Raw genomic sequence first — 22,422 nt, 5'->3', positions numbered from 1 at the left:
CTCCTTTGAATCCTGGAGTCCTCCGAGGTCCGCGGCGGGCTGTGCAGGCTGCCCTGAGCTCCAAGTGCCGCCAAGCAGAGGTCAGGCCCCTCGCCGAAGCCGTCCTGAACATCTGGACACCTGGACCCCTGGGACGTGGGATCGGGGGCCCAGCTCAGGTGACTCGACAGCGCTGCGTCTGAAACCCTCTGAGCCTGCAGTCCGGTAACCTGACACCGCAGGCTCTGACTTCCCAGCGGGCCAGGACTGCGGAGGGGGAAAGGGCGACTGCCCCGCTACACGGGGACCCCTCCCCTCCCCTTGTCTCCTAGGCCCGCTTCTCTACGCCCCCTCCCCAGGGCGCACACCCCCGGGGCTCCTGTGTTTCGGGGCTAAAGCATTCCTTTCCACGCGGGGGTTGGGGGCTGTGGGTGGTGCCCTCTCAGGACCCAAGTTCAGAGCCTTGCCCCGGGCGGCAGAAGGATCGGAGGGAGGCCGGGGGCACCGCCGCACAGATGGGAAAGCTGAAGGGGGCGAAGGGGAAGGCGCAAGCCCCGTGCGAGTGTGAAAGCCGAAGTGCAGGGAAGGGGAACGGTGCCCCTGCGGGAGGGGGACGGGGTCCCTCCGAAGCCTGACGCCTCGCACAGGGTCCCCGTCGCCCATCTCTTTGGAGAGCCGCAGAGACCCGGCGCGGGGACGCGGGGTGGTGGGGACCGGGGGGTGGTGGGACCAGGCAGCCGGCGCCCCTCCGCCCACTGGGCCCTGCAGCCTCAGCCTGGGAAGAAACTTTGGGCCCGCGCCCTACTGCTTCCCGCGCCGGCCGGGCCTCGGGGTTCGCTCCCGCGTTGGGCCCCTCGGCCGCCCGGCGCCCACTCACCAGCGCACCAGCTGCCAGCGCTTCTCCCCCGGCGCCCGGCGGCCCGCCATGCCTCGCCTGGCCGCTCCCTGCCCTCCGCGGGCCGCACGGTGGAGGAGGCGCGGCTGCCGCAGGCCGGTGCCCAGGGCGCGCTCGCGGGGAGGGCGCGGGGAGGGTGCGGCGCTCAGACCCCGCCCAGGAGGCGGCTGGAGCCGGGTCAGCGCGGGCCCGCAGAACGGGCTGGACAGCGGCCTCTCCCCGTCCGGGTCTCTCCCCGCCGCGCCGAGGAGCCGGGTTTCTGGGGTGTACTGAGCGAGGAGTCTGGCTCCCCGAGTCCTACCGATGCGCTGAGAGGCCAGGCGGCTCATTGTATCGCTCTGTGCCTTACTCCCTTAGGAAACCCCTTCTACCTACCCAGAAAGTGATGCCTAAAAAATTAAACTACTCGGCCGGGCGCGGTGGCTCACGCCTGTAATCCCAGCACTTTGGGAGGCCTAGGTGGGCGGACCACCAGGTCAAGAGATCGAGACCACCCTGGCCAACATGGTGAAACCCCATCTTTACTAAAAATGGAAAAATTAGCGGGGCATGGTGGCGCCTGCCTGTAATCCCAGCTACTCAGGAGGCTAAGGCAGGAGAATCGCTTGAACCCGGGAGGCAGAGGTTGCAGTGAGCAGAGATCCTGCCATGGCACTCCAGCCTGGGCAACAGGGCAAGACTCCATCTCAAAAAAAAAGAATACGTAGATAAGTATTGTCGTTATATTAAAGTGAGGCTAGGTTTTTTTTTTTTTTAACATGACATCAGTGGCAGAAGCCATAAAGGAAGAGATTAATGGATTTGACTAAAATAAAAATGTTTAATATCTGCACATCACAAAAACACAATAAGCAAAATTAAAAGGCAAATGTCAGCCAGGTGGGGCGGTGTATGCCTGTAGTCCCAGCTACTTATGAGACTGAGGCAGGAGGATCACTTGAGCCAGGAGTTCAAGTCTGTTGAGTGCTATAAACATACCTGGGAATAGCCATTGCCATTCCAGCCTGGGCAACATAGCAAGATCCTGTCTGTCTCTCTCTATAAAGTTAAATGTCAAACTGGTTTAAAAAACGTGTGCCCCATGTTTGGTGGCTCATGCCTGTAATCCCAGCACTTTGGAGGCCGAGGAAGGCGAATTACGAGGTCAAGAGATCGAGACCATCCTGGCTAACACGGTGAAACCCTGTCTCTACTAAAAATACAAAAAAATTGCCAGGCCTGGTGGCAGGCGCCTGTAGTCCCAGCTACTCAGGAGGCTGAGGCAGGAGAATGGCGTGAACCTGGGAGGCGGAGCTTGCAGTGAGCCTAGATTGCGCCACTGCACTCCAGCCTGGGCAAAAGAGGGAGACTCAGTCTCAAAAAAAAAAAAAAAAAAAAAAGGTGTGCCCCATGTTCATGGGAGCATTATTCACAATCGCCAAGGTGGAAGCAATCTAAATGTTCATCAATGGATGAATGGATGAACAAAATGTGGCATACACGGCTGGGCACGGTGGCTCACGCCTGTAATCCCAGCACTTTGGGAGGCCGAGGCGGGCAGATCACGAGGTCAGGAGATCGAGACCATTCTGGCCAATATCATGAAACCCTGTTTCTACTAAAAAATACAAAAATTAGCCTCCACCTCCCGGATTCAAGTGATTCTCCTGCCTCAGCCTCCCGAGTAGCTAGGATTACAGGCACTTGCCACCACATCTGGCTAATTTTTGTATTTTTAGTAGAGACGAGATTTCTCCATGGTGGCCAGGTTGGTCCCAAACTCCTGACTGCAAGTGATCTGCCCACCTTGGCCTCCCAAAGTGCTTGGATTACAAGTGAGAGCTACTGGGTCCAGCCAAATAGTCCATTTTAAATGTGCCATCTGTTCCCTGCCAAGATGCTAACCAATACAGAACTGTTACCCAAACTAAACTGAGAAAGTCAGAATTTCTGACTGTCATGAAGACATGGAGGAGCCTCCAGGCCTTCTCTGCCACCCAGGTCTCATTCCTCTAGCTGGTATTCCAGGCCTTGCACACTTTGGCCCTTACCTTCCCCTTAAGCTCATGACCACTGTGGCTCACACAGCTGGACCATCTTCTCCCTGGCACGCGTGAGGATGCTATGGTTACAAGCCTGCCTCTGGCCTAGGCTGGCCTGGAGTTTGAATCCTGGCTCTGCCATTTCCAAGCTGTGTTATGTTAAATTCAACCTCATTTTCTCCACCTGAAAATGGGAATAAACCTTTCCAATACGTTTTTTTTTTGTTTTTTTTTTTTTTTTTTTTTTTTTTGAGACGGAGTCTTGCTCTGTCACCCAGGCTGGAGTGCAGTGGCCGGATCTCAGCTCACTGCAGCCTCCGCCTCCCGGGTTCACGCCATTCTCCTGCCTCAGCCTCCCGAGTAGCTGGGACTACAGGCGCCCGCCACCTCGCCCGGCTAGTTTTTTGTATTTTTTAGTAGAGACGGGGTTTCACCGTGTTAGCCAGGATGGTCTCGATCTCCTGACCTTGTGATCTGCCCGCCTCGGCCTCCCAAAGTGCTGGGATTACAGGCTTGAGCCACCGCGCCCGGCCCCAATACGTTTTATCTGAAGTTTAAATGAGATCCCATTGGTAAAGTGCTCAACGCAAAACAACAGTTGCTTCGGAAGCAAGAGGTACGGTTTTTATAAACTTTAGTTTTCTTTTACTTCGTTACAAGTTTAATTTTGGAAGTGGAGCCAGGGGGTGGCACCGTGGCTCTAATCCCAGCAAAGTGCTGTAATCAGCACTTTGGGAGGCTGAGGCAGGCAGATCACTTGAGCCCAGGAGTTCAAGATCAGCCTGGGCAACATGGTGAAACCCCGTCTCTACAAAAAACTAAAAAAAGTAACCAGGCATGGTGGCACATGCCTGGATCCCAGCTACTTGGGAAGCTGAGGTGGGAGGACCTGAGCTCGGGAGGTTGAGGCTGCAGTGGGCTGTGTTTGCACGACTGCACTCTGTCCTGAGCAGCAGACTGAGACCCTGTCTCAAAAATAAAAAGAAAACAGAGCTAGATGCAGTGGCTCACTCCTGTAATCCTAGCACTTTAGGAGGCTGAGGCTGCAGGATCACTTGATCCCAGGAGTTCGAGGCTATGGTGAGCTGTGATTGCACCACTGCACTCCAGCCTATGCAGCAGAGCCAGGCCTTGTCTCTTAAAAAAAAAGGAAAAACAAAGAAAATAGAAAAAAGGCCAGGTGCGGTGGCTCACGCCTATAATCCTAGCACTTTGGGATACCTAGGTAGGCAGATCCGCCTGAGCTCAGGAGCTCGAGACCTGCCTGGCCAATACGGCAAAACCCTGTCTCTACTAAAAACACAAAAATCAGTTGGGTGTGGTGGCATACGCCTATAATCCCAGCTACCTGGAAGGCCGAGGCAGGAGAATTGCTTGAACCCAGGAGGTAGAGGTTTCAGTAAACTGAGATCACGCCACTGCACTCCAGCCTGGATAGCAGAGCTAGACTCCATCTCAGGAAAAAAAAAAAAAAAAAAGGGCTGGGCTCGGTGGCTCACACCTGTAATCCCAGCACTTTGGGAGGCCAAGGTGGGCAGATCACTTGAGGTCAGGAGTTCGAAACCAGCCTGGCCAACATGGTGAAACTCCATCTCTACTAGAAATACAAAAATTAGCCAGGCATGCCTGTAATCCCAGTTACTTGGGAGGCTGAGGCAGGAGAATCGCTTGAACCCAGAGGGTGGAAGTTGCAGTGAGCTGAGATCGTGCCACTTCACTCCAGCCTCGGCGAAAGAGTGAGACTCCACTTTAAATACATAAATAAATAAATAAATAAATAAATAAATAAATGCCAGAGTTCCAGGATTCATCCTGACACAGATCAAGGAGAAAAACATTTGAGACTTAGTCATAATAATTCTATCCATGTGCCCTTTATCAACCCCTTCACTTGTACCTTAAGACAGCCTCACAAGGATCCTGTGGGCAGAGTAAATGTTACTCTTCCCATTTTACTGAGAAGGCACTGGAGCTCTGAAAGGCTGAGACTTGCCCAGAATTACCCAAGTAGTAAGTAACAGAGCTGGGGCCAGAAGCCAGGTTTTCAGGCTCCTTCATATCATCTGTTTTTGGAGATAAAAAAAATACCTTTCATCATTCTTACCGATATCTCATGAAATTAAAAGAATATGCATGGTTCATCAGAACTCACACTGCTGCTGGAGACACTGATATGCAGGTCCAAGGAGCACAGCCCAGGAATACTGCCCTCTAGGAAGGACAGCAAGGGACAGGAAGTGGGGCGAGGCTGGCCTTTCTGTTCCTCTCCCAAGGATTTCCTCAGACAGGATGAAGAGGGGCCACCCACAGTGCAGCTAGTAGCCAGAATTCCTGCAGGGTGGGATTTGAGAGGCCTTTGAACAAAATTCAAACCCCGCAGTCTGTCAAGCCACCTAAGAGAGTCATTCCTGCAACTCTCCATTTGTTTGTTTGTTTTGAGATGGAGTCCCACTCTATCACCCAGGCTGGAGTGCAGTGGCACGATCTTGGCTCACTGCAACCTCTGCAGCCCGGGTTCAAGCGATTCTCCTGCTTCAGCCTCCCAAGTAGCTGGGATTACAGGCACCTGTCACCTCATGATCCACCTATCTCAGCCTCCCAAAATGCTGGGATTAGAGGCGTGAGCCACTGCACCTGGCCCTTGCAACTCTTTAGGCTTAGAATTTTCCAGGAGCAGCTAAAGGTTTTTATTTGTTGACACCTGAGTCCAGTTAACCTTTGGAAAGTGGGGAGGACAGGGAGGAAAGGGACCCAGAGAGGTAGGGTACCCTTGAGGCCTCCCCAGGGCCTTTGTGGCAAGGGCCGGGTCTCCCAGCTCTGAAGGCACAGGGATTCTCTGAAAATTTGGTCCAGGAGGAAAGGCCAGGGATTATTTGGCTAGCAATGGAGTGCGAAAAGCCAGGCACCAGCCCGTTAGCCTGAATCCACTCAGCCCAGTCCTCCAGGCAGGGACGGGAATGACTTATGCAGAGGAATCTCTGAGCCACCTGCCACTCACACAATGCTACCTCATCCCTTGTCATGAGCACAGAGGCCTAACAAGCACTCAGCAGCACTGTTCTGAGCACTTCACAGGAAGGAATTCATTTAATCTGCACAACAACCTGAAGATCTCATGAGCTACGTAGATCACCATTATCCTCATTTACAGATGAGACCAAGCCCCAGGGAGGAGGAAGATATTAGGGCAGCCACACTTTTGAGGCACACAGTGAGACTCCTGAAGCCTCCCACGTTCCGTGAAAATGGATCAACAGCAATGCCTTGCACGTGTTTTGAACTTTGGAGTTTTTTTGTTTTTGACAGTCTCACTCTGTCACCCAGGCTGGAGTGCGGTGGCACAATCTTGGCCACTGCAACCTCTGCCTCCTGGGTTCAAAAGATTCTCCTGCCTCAGTCTCCCGAGTAGCTTGGCGCCCACCAAGCCCAGCTAATTTTTGTAGTTTTAGTAGAGATCAGGATTCACCATGTTGGCCAGGCTGGTTTCGAACTCCGGACTTCAAGTAATCCGCCCGCCTCGGCCTCCCAAAGTGCTGGGATTACAGGGGTGAGCCACGGCGCCCGGCCTGAACTTTGCAGTTTGTAAAGGATCTTCCCTTGGCTCTTGGGACTCTCATATAGGGTGAAATACGGCGTCTTAGCAACTGGGGCCCAGAGAGATGATGTGACTCACCCAGGGCCACACAGCTAGTGAGAGGTCTGGGGCGGGTTTGCTGCTGCCTAGACACGGGACGAATTCCCAGCCCACTGGTCAGATCGCGCTTCGCCCCAAGCCTTCCCGGCGCGGGTGCGGGCGCTGCCTCTCCTTCCTACGCCAGGGCGGGCGGGGCGGAGCGGATCGCGGCCTGGCGGCCTGGGCGCTGTCCGCGGTGCTGATCCTCCGCCGCGCCCCTGCGCGCCAAGGCACCGGCGGGTTCCCCAGGTCGCCCTTCCAGCTCCCAGCTAAAGCCAGCTCCGCGAGCCCGGCGGCCCGCCGCGGGCCTCAGGCCCGGTTCCCGGGGCTTTCGGGGCTCCCGGGGTTCCCCCTCCCCCGACCGCGCGCCGCCGGCCTCCCCTCCCCCCGCCCCGCCCACGGCCCCTCCCCGCCCGTCTCAGGTCCCTCCCCTCCCCCTTTATCTCTCCCGCCCCCCGCACCCCTCCGGCTCGTTCGCCAGTTCCGGTCACGTTGCTGGGTGTTTACGCCTCGAGCCCGCCCCAGACCCCCCTTCGGCGCCCCCGAGCCCCCCGGAGCCCCGGCCCGACTGCCCCGCAGCCTCCCAGCAGCTGATGGCGCCGCAGCCAGGGCGGGCGCTGCGGATCCCCAGGCGCAGCTAGCGCGGGGGAAGAGCGCCGCCCCCACCCAGCCCGGCCCGGACCCAGGGCCCCGCCGGCCGGTGGCTCCCAGGTCCCGAAGGTGAGGAGGCCGGTCGGTGGGCGTGGGGGGTGTGGGCGCCGGAGCGGCCCCAGTGGGGAGCAGCGCGGCCGAGCTCCAGCTCCCCCGGGAGGGCTGGCGCGGGGCTGGGCACCGCAGCGCGCGGGAGGCGGGCAGGACTCGCGGCGGGCTGCTGGCAGAAGTTGTCCTCCACCGCCCAGACCCGGGCCCTGCCTGGCGCTGACGGGCGTCCAGAGCGGCCCGAGGTCGAGCCCCGCCACCACCCGCCACACACACCTTTCTTTCTGCTGCCTTTGCCCTCCTCTCTGTTATCTCGCTTCCCCGTCCTCCTTAGTCTCCACATCCCCCCCAACCCCTGCCTTCCTTGGGAGTCATATTGGAGGCATAATTAGGGCAGAACCTGAAGCCTGAAGGGGGTGAGGGGCTCGAGTTTCCCCATACACCCCATTCCCGTGTGACTGGATCCTCAGCTTTGCTGAGGTGGGGGTTCCTGAGAGCTTCAGTGCAGAGGGCAGCCAGAGTTGAGGGGTTCAGGGGAAGGGGCTCTGGAGTGGAGAGGACCACAAGGTCCCTGGGGAATGTGGCTCCACCACTGGCTAAGTGGCCCCACCTTGCAGACAGAATCCTAGACATTTGTCAAAGGCTGAATCCTTGTTCCAGACTACAGTCCCCAGGAAAGCCAAGGATTTGGGGTTGGGGGACCAGCATACTTATTTTTTAATATGTGTATTTACTTGCCCTGGTGATTCCCAGTAAGACTCAATCCATTCTCCCTGTTTCAGCAACATTCATTATGGGCCTGTTCCTTGCAAGAGATTCCCAGAGACAAAGCCTTGCCCTCAGGAAGCATATGGCTTAGCACAGAAGCCAGGTGCATTCAGGCACGTGCATGCGCGCACACACACACACACAGGATGAAGACTTATGGCTTAGCACAGAAGCCAGGTGTGTGCAGGCACACGTGCACACACACGCACAGAACAAAGAGTGATAATATGGCAGACTGTGGTGCTAGCTGCCACTCAGATTCCAACAAATTGCCTGGGGAACAGAGAGACAGGAGTCATTCCATCTTGGTGGGGGATCAGGGATGGCTTCATGGTAAAAGTCACACCAGAGCAAGGCCCTGAAGGATGGGTCAGGTTTCAAGAGGCAGAGATGAGGCGCATATAGTAAGCAAGGGGATGGCCTGGCTACCGGGCTACTGGAAGACTTTGTCATCAGAGCAGCAAGAGGTAGAATCCAAAAGAGGAGAAGAGCAGCCTGCAGATGTGGACTGCTAAATGCAGGCTGATCTTCTCCTCTTTGGGATTCTCTTATGAGAGGCCATAAATGCCAGGATGAGCACCCGGTGGAATGCTTCTAGTTGCCAGGCACTGTAGTTGCGTATACTGAGCAAACTACTTTACCTTTCTAAGCCTGTCTCCTCATCGATAAAGTGGATACATTAATAGAATCTTCAACATGGGGTTGTTGCCAAGATAAATGAGTTAATATATGTAAAATGCTAAGAACAGTACCAATTACTTATTATTATAAGTATTATTACTTATGCATTGATGTTATATCCAAGAAAGGCTTCTTGAGTTCCTGCTCTCCTATTGCCCCAGGCCTCTGAGTCAGGCCATGAACAGGAATAATGACTAAGAAACACAAAGCTTGTGTTGATTATTTCTTTTGAGACCGAGTTTTGCTCTTATTGCCCAGGTTGGAGTGCAGTGGTGTGATCTCAACTCACTGCAACCTCCGCCTCCCAGGTTCAAATGACTCTCCTGGCTCAGCCTCCCGAGTAGCTGGTACTACAGGTGCCCTCCATCACGCCCTGCTAATTTTTGTATTTTCAGTAGAGATGGGGTTTTGCCATGTTGGCCAGGCTTGTCTCAAACTCCTGACCTCAGGTGATCCGCCCCCGTCGGCCTCCCAAAGTGCTGGGATTACAGGCGTGCTGGGATTACAGGCGTGAGCCACCGCGCCTGGCCTGATTCATTTATCTGTTCACTTATTGCCATGCCTGTCCTATCTAATATACCTGCCCTGACTATAAGAATAATAAAAGGGCCGGGCGTGGTGGCTCACACCTGTAATCCCAGCACTTTGGGAGGCCGAGGCGGGCGGAACATGAGGTCAGGAGTTCGAGGCCAGCCTGGCCAATATGGTGAAACCCTGTCTCTACTAAAGAATCAAGCCGGGCGCGGTGGCTCACGCCTGTAATCCCAGCACTTTGGGAGGCCGAGGCGGGCGGATCACAAGGTCAGGAGATCGAGACCACGGTGAAACCCCGTCTCTACTAAAAATACAAAAAATTAGCCGGGCGCGGTTGCGGGCGCCTGTAGTCCCAGCTACTCGGGAGGCTGAGGCAGGAGAATGGCGTGAACCCGGGGGGGCGGAGCTTGCAGTGAGCCGAGATCGCGCCACTGCACTCTAGCCTGGGGCACAGAGCAAGACTCCGTCTCAAAAAAAAAAAAAAAAAAGAGGTTTTCAAATTGCTGGTTAGCAGGCCAGGCACTGCAGCTTACGCCTGTAATCCCAGCACTTTGGGAGGCTGAGGCAGGTGGATCACCTGAGGTCAGGAGTTCAAGACCAGCCTGGCCAACATGGCAAAAACCCGTCTCTACTGAAAATACAAAAAAATAGCTGGGTGTGTTGGTGGGTGCCTGTAATTCCAGCTACTCGGGAGGCCGAGGCAGGAGAACTGCTTGAACCCAGGAGGCGGAGGTTGCAGCGAGCCAAGACTGAACCACTGCACTCTAGCCTGGGCAACAGAGGAGACTCCGTCTCAAAATAAAACAAACAAACAACAAAACAAAACAAAACTGAAGCGGGGGAGAGAACTGCAGCTTCCCACTTGCCAAGTCGGTGGTAACTGGGTAGGAAAGTGAGTAACCCAGAAGCTCCAAAGAGACAAGCGGGAAGAGAGGTCATTTTCAGGGATCAGGAGCCCAGACCTCAGAGAGCCCAAACTGTGCCAGGGTCAGAAGGTTCCCGAGCCTGACACTTTACCCGTGATTGGGAACCTGAGCACAGAAGCCTTCTCCACCAACTTCCCCAAAGGGAAAAGTATTTGTAACTTTCAGACACATCAGAGACATGTTAAAAGTACTTGGAATTAACCCTATAAATTGTGAGCCTTGTGTTAGGGTCTTTTTAATATTTTTGGTAACAATTTTTTTAAATGAATATTTTTTCATCAAGCTAGAAAGGCCAGGGACAGTGGCTCATGCCTGTAATCCCAGCGCTTTGGGAGTCTGAGGCGAATGGATCACTTGAGGTCAGGAGATCGAGACCAGCCTGGCCAACATGGCAAAACCCTGTCTCTACTAAAAATACAAAAATTAGGCTGGGTGCGGTGGCTCAAACCTGTAATCCCAGCACTTTGGGAGGCCGAGGTGGGCGGATCATGAGGTCAGGAGATCGAGAACATCCTAGCTAACATGGTGAAACCCGGTGTCTACTAAAAATACAAAAAATTAGCCAGGCGTGGTGGCGGGCGCCTGTACTCCAGCTACTCGGGAGGCTGAGGCAGGAGAATGGCATGAACCAGGGAGGTGGAGCTTGCAGTGAGCCGAGATTGTGCCATTGCACTCCAGCCTGGGCGACAGAGCGAGAGTACGTCTCAAAAATATATATATATACAAAAATTAGCCAGGCGTGGTGGTGGGCACCTGTAATCCCAGCTACTTGGGAGGCTGAGGCAGGAGAATCACTTGAATCAGGGAGGCAGAGGTTGCGGTGAGCTAAGATTGTGTCATTGCACTCCAGCCTGGGCAACAAGAGCAAAATTCAATCTTGAAAAAAAAAAAAAGAAGGAAAAGGACAAGGGGAAGGAAAAATTAACAGGAAAAAGAACTCAGAGAACCAGAAGAAGGAGGGGAGCAGAAACAATGCAGGCTCTGAGGTGCTCAGGACAGCGGACAGAGGAGTGCGACCCTCTTCCCCAAGCATGTTAACTCAGGAGGCTAGACATCTAGCGCTGTGTTGTGGGGAAAGATGGAACCGATAGCTCCAGCCCTTCAGCTACTGTTACTGACCTGGGCCAAGTCCTCAGGCATGAGCTTCTGAAGCCCAGATGTTCCAGGACTGCATTTATGATGGGAAAATTGGATGTTTTCCTGGCTTGGGCCTTCTGAAGTAGTGCCTGCGACTCCCCAGCCAGACAGAGAGATTTCTGTTGTCACTAGTTCCCTTCCCCACTGTATCTCCCACCCTCCCCCAAACAAACTAAACAATAATGTCTAAGAGAGAATATTTGCCAAGATCGTTTGTGACCCAAATTTCCGCCCTGAGAAAAGCAGCCTGCCTAGTTGGAAGCAAATACTCAAGTCGTTCTGGGAAAGCACAGAAACAGCTGGTTGGCTCAGCCTCTCACCGGTGGCCAGGGTCCAGTCTCCAGAGCTGTGTGGGAAGGGCTTTTACTCTTCAGAAACATTTGCATTTCAGTGGCTGGGAACAGACATTTTCTCTCTTTATCCTAAGCACAGGCCCACACACCCACCTTCGTCCTACAGGTGTGCGCACAGCAGACACAGCAGCGGGAGAATCGAGAGACACACACAGGTACTCTTTGAGGCACACACGCAGGCTCGGGCACACACACAGATACGCAAGCACACAAACCCTGACAAAGACTCACAGTTGCATAGACATGCAGCTCACCTGTTTCTCCTGAGTTCTGCACCAGTGTATTACGTTTTATTCTTTTTTTTTTTTTGAGACAGGATCTCACTCTCTGTCACCCAAGCTGGAATGCAGTGGTGCAGTCATGGCTCACTGAAGCCTCAAACTCCTGGGCTCAAGCAATCCTCCCACCTCAGCCTCCCGAGTAGCTGGGACCACAGGCACATGCCACCCCGCCCAGCTAATTTTTGTATCTTTAGTAGAGACGGGGTTTCACCGTGTTGTCCAGGCTGGTCTCAAACTGCTGGGCACAAAAAGGATCTGCCCACCTCTGCCTCCTAAAGTTCTGGGATTATAGGCATGAGGCCCTGAGCCTGGCTGTACCAGTATATTGGCCTGCCTACGTGACGTCTAGTTCTCCTTGTCTGAGGTCTTTTGGGCATATCACACCTAACACATGACAACTTGATCTTTCTTTGTGTAAATCTGCTTCTCCACCAGTCTACGCCATCCCCACAAATTCACTCACTCTAAAGATATTTACTGAATACTTCCTGTTTGCCACACACTGTGCTAGGTACTAAGGAACAGGAGGAACCAAAGCAATGTCCTTCATCTCAGTTGCTAACAATCTGGCAGGGGAAACAGACAAGAAACAAAAATTGGGGGCTGGGTGCAGGAGCTCATGCCTGTAATCTCAGCACTTTGGGAGGCTGAGGTGGGTGGATCACGAGGTCGGGAGTTCGAGACCAGCCTGGCCAACACGGTGAAACCCCGTCTCTACTAAAAATACAAAAATTAGCCAGGTGTGGTGGCGCATGCCTGCAGTCCCAGCTACTCGGGAGGCTGAGGCAGGAGATTGACTTGAACCCAGGAAGTGGAGGTTGCAGTGAGCCGAGATCGTACCATTGCACTCAAGCCTGGGCAACAGAGCCAGACTCCATCTCAAAAAAAAATAAAAATAAATAAACAAATAAAAATAAAACTTTAATATATTCATGTGGTAATACATTCACGGAAGAAGAAATAATGCAGATTAAGGGAATGGAGGTTAACAAAAGATTCTACTTTAAATTGGGTGATGAGAGAAATCCCTGAGGAGCTGATATTTGGAGAGTCCTGAATGAAGGAGGGGACTAGGCCCTGAGGAGGTCTTGGTGAAGGGCATTCCTGGCAGAGGGGACAGCACATACAAAGTCCCCAAGGCAAGAGTGTGCTGGGCACATGCAGGAAGCAGCAAGGAGGTCGGAGTGGCTGGGGTGGAACCAGCAGGATGAGGACAGAGGGAGCCAGGGCAGACTGTGCAAGGGCCCATAAGAACTTTGGGTTTCTTTTGAAGCATGATGGAAAGCCACACAGAGGGTTTTGAGTGGGGTATGGGGAGACATGATCAGACTTATATTTGTTTTTGTTTTTGTTTTGAGACGGAGTCTCACTCTGTCGCCCAGGTTGAAGTGCAGCGATGCAATCACGGCTCACTGCAACTTCTGTCTCCCAGGTTCAAGAGATTCTCCTGCCTCAGCCTCCCAAGTAGCTGGGACTACAGGCATGCACCACTATGCCTGGCTAAGTTTTGTATTTTTCTTTCTTTTTTTTTTTTTTTTTGAGATGGAGTCTTCCTCTGTTGCCCAGGCTGGAGCACAGTGGTGCGATCTCGGCTCACTGTAAGCTCCGCCTCCCAGGTTCATGCCATTCTACTGCCTCAGCCTCCCGAGTAGCTGGGACTACAGGCGCCCGCCACCATGGCCAGCTAATTTCTTGTATTTTTAGTAGAGACAGGGTTTCACCGTGTTAGCCAGGATGGTCTCGATCTCCTGACCTTGGGTGATCCTCCCACCTCAGCCTCCCAAAGTGCTGGGATGACAGGCGTGAGCCACCGTGCCTGACCTGACTTATATTTGTTAAAGGAATTCTGGCTCCTGCATGGAAAACAAGGGGCAAGAATGGAAGTGAGATGACAGTCAGGAGCCCACGGCAGTGGTACACCAGAGGGATGTTGCTGGCTTGGACTTGGGTGATGGCAATGGAGACAGTGAGAAGTGATTGGCTTTGGGATATGCTTTTTGAAGATAGAGCAAACAGGTTGCAGATGGATTGACTACGGAATGTAAAGAAAGAGAGGAATCAAAGATGACCCCCAAGTTTTTGACCTGAGCAACAGAATGAATGGGCAGATAGCAATGTGGTTCATCAAGATGGCCAATGGTGGTCAAGAGCTGGTTTGCAGGAGGGAATGCAAGTTCAGTATTGGGACTTGAAAGTTTGAGGGATATCCTCGCTGGATATCCAAATGGAGGTGTTAGGTCATCAGTCTAGCATCCAGGAAAGAGTTATTTTGGGGGTCAATAGCATATAAATAGTATTTACAGCCATGGGATGGGATAAGAACACCCAGGGAGTGATTATAGATAAGGAAGAGGTTCATAGTGAAAGAGGAGGAAATGGGGAAAGATCCAGCAAATATGCCTTCGTTCTTGAGTTGCTTGAGCTAGAAAACTGGAGACATCTTAGACATCCCCCTCCCTATCATCACGACTTCATCCAGTCCGTCTCCAAGTCCTGCCGGTCCTACCACTAAAATACACCTGGGGCCGCTCTCCACCTTCACCTCCATCATCTCATCCAGGCCACCATCACCTGGCACCTTGACCACTGCTCTATTCTCCCAGATGAACTCCCCGCATCCACTCTGTTGGGCCTAGACTGCTCTCCCGACAGCTGCTGGAGTGATATTTTAAAAATGCAAAGGATAGCCTGGGCAACATAGTGAGACCCCATCTCTACAAAAAGTGAAATATTAGCCGGGCATGGAGGCATGAGCCTGTGGTCCCAGCTCCTTGGGAGGCTGAGGTGGAGTCTCAGCCTGAACCTGGGAGTTTGAGGCTGCAGCGAGCCATCATTGCATCACTGCATTCCAACCTGGGTGACAGAGTGAGACTCTGTCTCAAAAAAAAAAAAAAAAAAAAAATGCAAATCATATCATGTTCTTCACTGCTTAAAATCCTTTAAGAACTTCCACATTTACTTAATATTAAATTTTTTTTTTTTTTTTTTTTTTTTTTTGAGATGGAGTCTTGCTCTGTCGCCCAAGCTGGAGTGCAGTGGCATGATCTCGGCTCACTGCAACCTCTGCCTCCCGGTTTCAAGAGATTCTCCTGCCTCGGCCTCCTGAGTAGCTAGGACTACAGGTGGACGCCTCAACGCCTGGGTAGTTTTTGTATTTTTAGTAGAGACAGGGTTTTGCCATGTTGGCCAGGCTGGTCTCGAACTCCTGACCTCAGGTGATCTGCCCGCCTTGGCCTTCCAAAGTGCTGGGATTACAGGCGTGAGACCCCTGCACCCAGCCCAAAAATTCTTAACATGGTTTACAAGACAACATGTGAACCTACTCTTGCTAACCTTCCTTCCTGTGACCCTCCTTCAGTACTTTTCACTTCAGCCTTTAGCAGCTAGCAGCGGCAATGTCTGTTTCTCAAACAGACCACGTGAAGCACTTAGCAGAAAGTTTGACACATAGTAAGCACTCCATAAATGTAAGCGATCATTATGATCACTTAGCTCTTTCCTACCTCTGCGCCTTCACAGATGCTGTTCCCTGTTGGTGATGCTCTTCCCTTCGTTCTTCTAAGTCCTACCCTTTCTTCAAGTCTGTATTAGTTTTTTTTTAATCGCTGCGTAACAAATTATCATAAACATAGTGGCTTAAAACAACATACATTTATTATCTTACAATGTCTAAGCCCAGGAGTCTGGCTCTGTTTTTTTTTTTTTTTTTTTTTTTTTTTTGAGACAGGGTCTTTGTCTGTCGCCAGGACTGGAGTGCAATGGCACGATCATGGCTCACCGCAGACTTGACCTCCTGGGCCCAAGTCATCCTCCCACCTCAGCCTCCCAGTAGCTGGGACTACAGGCCATTGCTACCATGCCCGGCTACTTTTTGTATTTTTGTAGACACGAGGTTTCATCACGTTGTCCAAAGTGGTGAGATTACAGGTGTGAGCCACCGCGTCTGGCCTTAGTCTACCATTTTTAAACTAGGTCCTGTGCTCAGGGTTCTATTTTTTTGTTTGTTTTTGTTTTTGTTTTTTTGGTTTTTTGTTTTCCAAGACAGATCCCTCTGTCGCCCAGGTTGGAGTGCAGTGGCACGATCATGGCTCACTGCAACCTCTGCCTGCTCGGTTCAAGTGATTCTCCTGCTTCAGCTTCCTGAGTAGCTGGGATGACAGGCGCCTGTCACCATGCCTAGCTAATTTTTGTATTTTCAGTAGAGACGGTATTTCAGCATGTTGGCCAGGCTGGTCTCGATCTCTTGACCTCAAGTGATCAGCCCGCCTCGGCCTCCCAAAGTGCTGAGATTACAGGCATAAGCCACTTGCCCGGCCTCAGGGTTTTGCCTAATTAGGTCAGGCCCACCCAGAATAATCTCCATTTTGATTAAATCAAAGTCAACTGATTGGAGGCCTTAATTACATCTGCAGAATCCCTTCACCTTTGTGTGTGGCCTAATCACAGGGGTGAAATCTGTCATACGCACAGGCCCACCCACACTCAAGCAGAGCACCTGCATACAGAGGCTGGGAACCTTGGGGACCGTCTTAGAACTCTGCCTGTCACAAGGCATCAGCCTAAAACTTACTTCCTCAAAGAGAACTTTCCTCACCTCAAATCTAAAGTAGGTTCCCCTCTTTATTCTTTCACATTACCTTGTAGGTCTCTTTGATGGCCCTTATCACAGATTGTAATTTTTTTTTTTTTTTTTTTTTTGAGACGGAGTCTTGCTCTGTCCCCCAAGCTGGAGTACAGTGGCATGACCTCGGCTCACTGCAGTCTCCGCCTCTGGGGTTCAAGCCATTCTCCTGCCTCAGCCTCCTGAGTAGCTGGGACTACAGGCGTGCATCACCACGCCCAACTAATTTTTGTGTTTTTAGTAGAGACGGGGTTTCACCACGTTGGTCAGGCTAGTCTCGAATTCTGACCTCGTGATCCGCCCGGCTTGGCCTCCCAAAGTGCTGGGATCACAGGCGTGAGCCACCGCGCCCAGCACAGATTGTAATTTTATTATTCGTATCATCTGTTTGACACATTATTTATGTGTTTGATTCTCTTCTCTTCACCCTGTGAGATCCGTGAGAGCAGGAACTTCATTGTGTTTGTTACTATGTTCCCTGAGTCCCGCACCGTGCCCGGCAATAGTAGATCACTAAATGAGTGAATGAAAAAGTGAGCAAATCACGACAGGAATTAACCTACTCACACATTAAATGGACAGAGAAGAAGAGGAAGAAGGGAGGTAGCATTGATTGAGCCAGGTCCTGTGCTAAGCACTTTACATTTCTTTTTTTTTTTTTTTTGAGACGGAGTCTCGCTCTGTTGCCCAGGCTGGAGTGCAGTGGCGCGATCTCAGCTCACTGCAAGCTCCGCCTCCCGGGTTCACGCCATTCACCTGCCTCAGCCTCCCAAGTAGCTGGAACTACAGGCGCCCACCGCCATGCCCGGCTAATTTTTTGCATTTTTAGTAGAGACGGGGTTTCACCGTGTTAGCCAGGATGGTCTTGATCTCCTGACCTCGTGATCCGCCCGCCTCGGCCTCCCAAAGTGCTGGGATTACAGGAGCGAGACACTGCACCCTGCCTACATTTCTCTATCTATCTATCTATCTATCTATCTATCTATCTATCTTCTATCTATCAATCAATCATCTATCTGTCCTTCTATTTGAGACGGAGTCTTGCTCTGTTGCCCAGGCTGGAGTACAGTGGCGCGATCTTGGCTCACTGCAAGCTCCGCCTCCCAGGTTCACGCCATTCTCCTACCTCAGCCTCCCAAGTAACTGGGACTCCAGGCGCCCGCCACCACGCGTGGCTAATTTTTTGTATTTTTAGTAGAGACGGGGTTTCATCGCGTTGGCCAGGATGGTCTCGATCTCTTACCTTGTGATCCACCCACCTCGGCCTCCCAAAGTGCTGGGATTACAGGTGTGAACCACCTCGCCCAGCCTTATTTATTTTATTTTTATTTTTTTGAGATGGAGTCTCGCTCTATTGCCAGGCTGGAGTGCAGTGGCACAATCTCGGCTCACTGCAACCTCTGACTCCGTAGTTCAAACCATTCTCCTGCCTCAGCCTCCCGAGTAGCTGGGACTACAGGCACGCATCACCACGCCCAGCTAATTTTTGTATTTTTAGTAGAAACAGGGTTTCAGCATGTTGGCCAGGATGATCTTGATCTCCTGACCTCGTGATCCACCCACCTTGGCCTCCCAAAGTGCTGGGATTACACGCGTGAGCAACTGCACCTGGCCTAAATATTTATTTTAGACAGAGTCTCACTGTGTTGCCCAGGCTGGAGTGCAGTGGTTTGATCTCAGTTCATTGCAACCTCTGCACCCTGGGTTCAAGCGATTCTGCCGTGTCGGCCTCCCGAGTAGCTGGGACTTCAGGTGCACGCCACCATGCCTGGCTAATTTTTGTATTTTTAGTAGAAACAGGGCTTCACCATATTGGTCAGCCTGGTCTCCTGACCTCAGGTGATCCACCCGCCTTGGCCTCCCAAAGTGCTGGGATTACAGGTGTGAGCCACTGCGCCAGACCTTACATTTCTTATCTCATTTAATCCTTACAACTATCCTAGGACGGTAGGATTTGCAGTCCCATCTTACAGGGGGAAGGAAAATGACTCAGAGAGGTTAATTTTCATGCCAAAATCACACAGCAGGTAATCGAAAGAACCACAAATCAGCTGGGTCCAGTGGCTTATGCCTGTAATCCCAGCACTTTGGGAGACCAAGGTGGGAGGATTGCTTGAGGCCCGGAGGTGGACATCAGCCTGGGCAATAAAGTGAGACCCTGTGTCTACAAAAATTTTTAAAAATTAGCCAGGTATGGTGGCGGTCACCTGTAGCCCTTAGCTACTTGGGAGGCTGAGGTGGAAGGATTGCCTAAGCCGGGAGTCTGAGGTTGCAGTGAGCTATGATCGCGCCACTGCACTCCAGCCTGGGTGACAGATTCAAACCTAGGACTGTTCCCAGTGTAAATATCGGTGTAAATATTGGGAACCTTCTCTGGATTCGAAAGACTTAGTTGGAGAATTGACTCTGTCACCACTTACTGAGCACGTGAAGTGGCACAAGAGCCTTTTTCTGTGAACTGGGGTGGTAATACCCGCTGAAGTGTGGTTGGCAGAAGTAAGAGCATGTGTGTATTTCCTGAACATAGCAGACGGTCAGCACATGGAGCCAGCGATCCCCACGGGCCTTGCTGAAATGAAAGGCCTATTTGGATGGCCGGGCGCGGTGGCTCACGCCTGTAATCCCAGCACTTTGGGAGGCCAAGGCAGGCAGATCACAAGGTCAGGAGATCGAGACCATCCTGCATAACATGGTGAAACCCTGTCTGTACTAAAAATACAAAAAATTAGCCGGGCGTGGTGGCGGGTGCCTGTAGTCCCAGCTACTCAGGAGGCTGAGGCAGGAGAATGGCGTGAACCCGGGAGGCGGAGCTTGCAGTGAGCCAAGATCTCACCACTGCACTCCAGCCTGGGCGACAGAGCGAGACTCCGTCTCAAAAAAAAAAAAAAGTTAGGCGGCTGGGTGCCGTGGCTCACGCTTGTAATCCCAGCACTTTGGGAGGCTGAGGCGGGTGGATCACGAGGTCAGGAGATTGAGACCATCCTGGCTAACACGGTGAAACCCCGTCTCTACTAAAAATACAAAAAAAATAAAAAAATTAGCCAGGCTTGGTGGCAGGCGCCTATAGTCCCAGCTAGTCAGGAGGCTGAGGCAGGAGAATGGCATGAACCCGGGAGGTGCAGCTGGCAGTGAGCCGAGATTCCGCCACTGCACTCCAGCCTGGGTGACAGAGTGAGACTCTGTCTCAAAAAAAAAAAAAAAAAAAAAAAGGGCCTATTTGGTTGGATTGGGGGGGTCAGGGGAATACCAGAGAAAGGGGCCCAGAGAAAGGAGTGCCCCGAGGATGGGAGTTCTCAGGAGCACCTGCTCAATGTGACCCCACAGATGAAAATATGGATTTTCCGAGTCTTACATGGAATCTAGTCTGGAGGGGACCATTTGGTGAACAGAATTATTCCTCTTACAGGCCTGTCTCTCCCACTGCCCAGGACATTCCCGGGGCAGGTGAAGGCAGGTTCCTCAAAAGCTCAGTGAGTCCTTGGCTGAGAAACCGGGAGCTCTGAGTCCCGGGCTCCAGTGTTTGCTGTCTGCCTCTGCTTGTCCAAGATGCTGATTACCACACAAGAGATTCGTCGGGAAGGGGGCGGAGCCAGAAGAAGCAGAGCTGGAAAGCCAGGCTTTTATTAGCATTCAGGGATGCGTGCCTCTCACCCATCACTGCAACTCAAGGTTCCACCGTAGGAGTCACTGCATGGGTCTCTTTTCCCCCTCTCCTATTCCTCTTTATTGTATTTATTTATTTTTATTTATTTATTTATTTTTTGAGACAGAGTCTTGCTCTGTTGCGCAGGCTGCAGTACAGTGGTGCAATGTTGGCTCACTGCAGCCTCCACCTCCCGGGTTCAAGCAATCCTTGTGCCTCAGCGTCCCAAGTAGCTGAGATTACAGGCACCTGTGCCACCATGCCCAGCTAATTTTTGTATTTTTAGTAGAGACGGGGTTTCACCATGTCAGCCAGGCTGGTCTCGAACTCCTGACCTCAAGTGATCTTCCCACCTTGGCCTCCAAAAGGGCTGGGATTACAGGCATGAACCACCGAGTCTGGCCTATTTATATATTTTTAGAGATGATATCTCACTTTGTTGCCCAGGCTGGTCTCAAACTCCTCAAGACTCAAGACTCCGGCAAGACTCAAGCCATCTTCCCACCTCAGCTTCTCAAAGTGCTGGGATTACAGACGTGAGCCACCACGCCCAGCCTCCTCCCATTTCTCTCTCTCTTTTTTTTTCAGGCAGAGTCTCGCCGTGTCACTCAGGCTAGAGTCCAGTGGCACAACCTTGGCTCACTGCATCCTCCGCCTCCCGGGTTCAAGTGACTCTCCTGCCTCAGCCTCCCAAGTAACTGGGATTACAGGGATGCGCCACCAGGCCCGGCTAATTTTGTATTTTTAATAGAGATGGCGTTTGACCATGTTGGGCAGGCTGGTCTCCAACTCCTGACCTCAAGTGATCCGCCCGCCTTGGCCTCCCAAAGTGCTGAGATTACATGAGTAAGCCAAAATGCTCAGCCTGTTTCTCTTTTATTTATGTATGTATTTATTTAGAGACAGAGTCTCACCTCGCCCAGGCTGAAGTGCAGTGGCACAATCTCAGCTCACTGCAACCTCCGCCTCCTGGGTTCAAGCCATTCTCCTGCCTCAGTGAGTAGCTGGGATTACAAGTACGTGCCACCATGCCCAGCTAACTTTTGTATTTTGAGTAGAGACAGGGGTTCACCATGTTGGCCAGGCTGGTCTCGAACTCCTGACCTCAGGTGATCCACCCACCTCAGCCTCCTGAAGTGCTAGGATTACAGGTATGAGTCACCACGCCGGCGCCTTTTTTTTTTTTTTTCCCGAGACGGAGTCTTGCTTTGTAGCCCAGGCTGGAATGCAGTGGCATGATCTCAGCTCACTGCAACTTCCGCCTCCGTGTCCCGATTCAAGCAATTCTCCTGCCTCAGCCTCCCAAGTAGCTGGAATTACAGGCATGTGCCACCATACTCAGCTAATTTTTGTATTTTTAGTAGAGATGGGGTTTCACCATGTTGGCCAGGCTGGTCTTGAACTCCTGACCTCATGATCCACCCGCCTTGGGCTCCCAAAGTGCTGAGATCACAGGTGTGAGCCACTATGCCTGGCCCACCTTTCTCTTTTACAAAGGGACTCCACCACCTGCCTTCAGCCCAGAGTCAGTTTTAGTGAAACATTCACCAGATCTTCCTCCACTGCCACTTGGAGGAGCCCAGAGCCCTGGACTGTGGTTAAGTTGAAGTGGAGTTGAACTAAAGGAGAATAATATTCAGAACAGCCATGTAGCCCTTGGGCTGAGATACTGTGGGATGTCAGAGCTGGAAGAGACTCTGAGGTTCACTCACTCCACATCTCCCTCATTGTACCCCTGAGAAAACTGAGAGCCCACAGAGTCAGAGGGCTCACCCACGTCACACTGCTGGAGGGGAGGAGCAGGCTAGAACCCAGGTTCTCTGTCTCTCTACTGACTTTGCCACTCCATTTGTTTTCCTGTTTGAGAAGCAGAAGAGGCTAAAGTTATATGTGCAGTGGCTCACGCCTGTCATCCCAGCACTTTGTGAGGCCAAGGCGGGTGGATCGCCTGAGGTCAGGAGTTCAAGACCTGCCTGGCCAACATGGTGAAACCCCGTCTCTACTAAAAATACAAAAATTAACCGGGTGTTGTGGCGGGCACCTGTAGTCCCAGCTACTCAGGAGGCTGAGGAAGGAGAACTGCTTGAACCTGGGAGGTGGAGGTTGCAGTGAACCAAGATGGTGCCATTGCACTCCAACCTGTGTGACAGGAGCAAGACTCCATCTCAAAAAAAAAGTCACATGGGAGCAGGAGAAGGAAGCCATCGCCCT

At 52.2% G+C, this 22,422-nt stretch overlaps 2 protein-coding genes across 3 annotated transcripts in view; one reads left to right on the top strand and one right to left on the bottom strand.

Moving 5' to 3' along the window:
* The window catches only part of RAP1GAP2 (RAP1 GTPase activating protein 2), a 299,993-nt gene extending 299,011 nt beyond the window's left edge, over positions 1–982 (bottom strand). For both annotated transcript variants that reach the window (XM_077969813.1, XM_077969814.1), the window contains exon 1: positions 857–982. In XM_077969813.1, coding sequence (XP_077825939.1) covers positions 857–906 — 50 coding nt within the window. In that variant the 5' untranslated portion in view covers positions 907–982. The remainder of the gene's footprint in view (positions 1–856) is intronic.
* Positions 27–22,422, top strand: part of LOC106993862 (coiled-coil domain-containing 92B) — a 38,919-nt gene continuing 16,523 nt past the window's right edge. Inside the window, exon 1 of the mRNA XM_077969818.1 lies at positions 27–158. The gene's annotated coding sequence lies outside the window, so the exon portion shown is untranslated. The remainder of the gene's footprint in view (positions 159–22,422) is intronic.

The sequence above is a fragment of the Macaca mulatta genome, chromosome 16 (genome assembly GCF_049350105.2).
Source record: "Macaca mulatta isolate MMU2019108-1 chromosome 16, T2T-MMU8v2.0, whole genome shotgun sequence".
Taxonomy (NCBI): Eukaryota; Metazoa; Chordata; class Mammalia; order Primates; family Cercopithecidae; genus Macaca; species Macaca mulatta.
The sequence above is the reverse complement of the archived record's forward strand: the minus strand, read 5'-3'. Positions and strand labels throughout refer to the sequence as shown.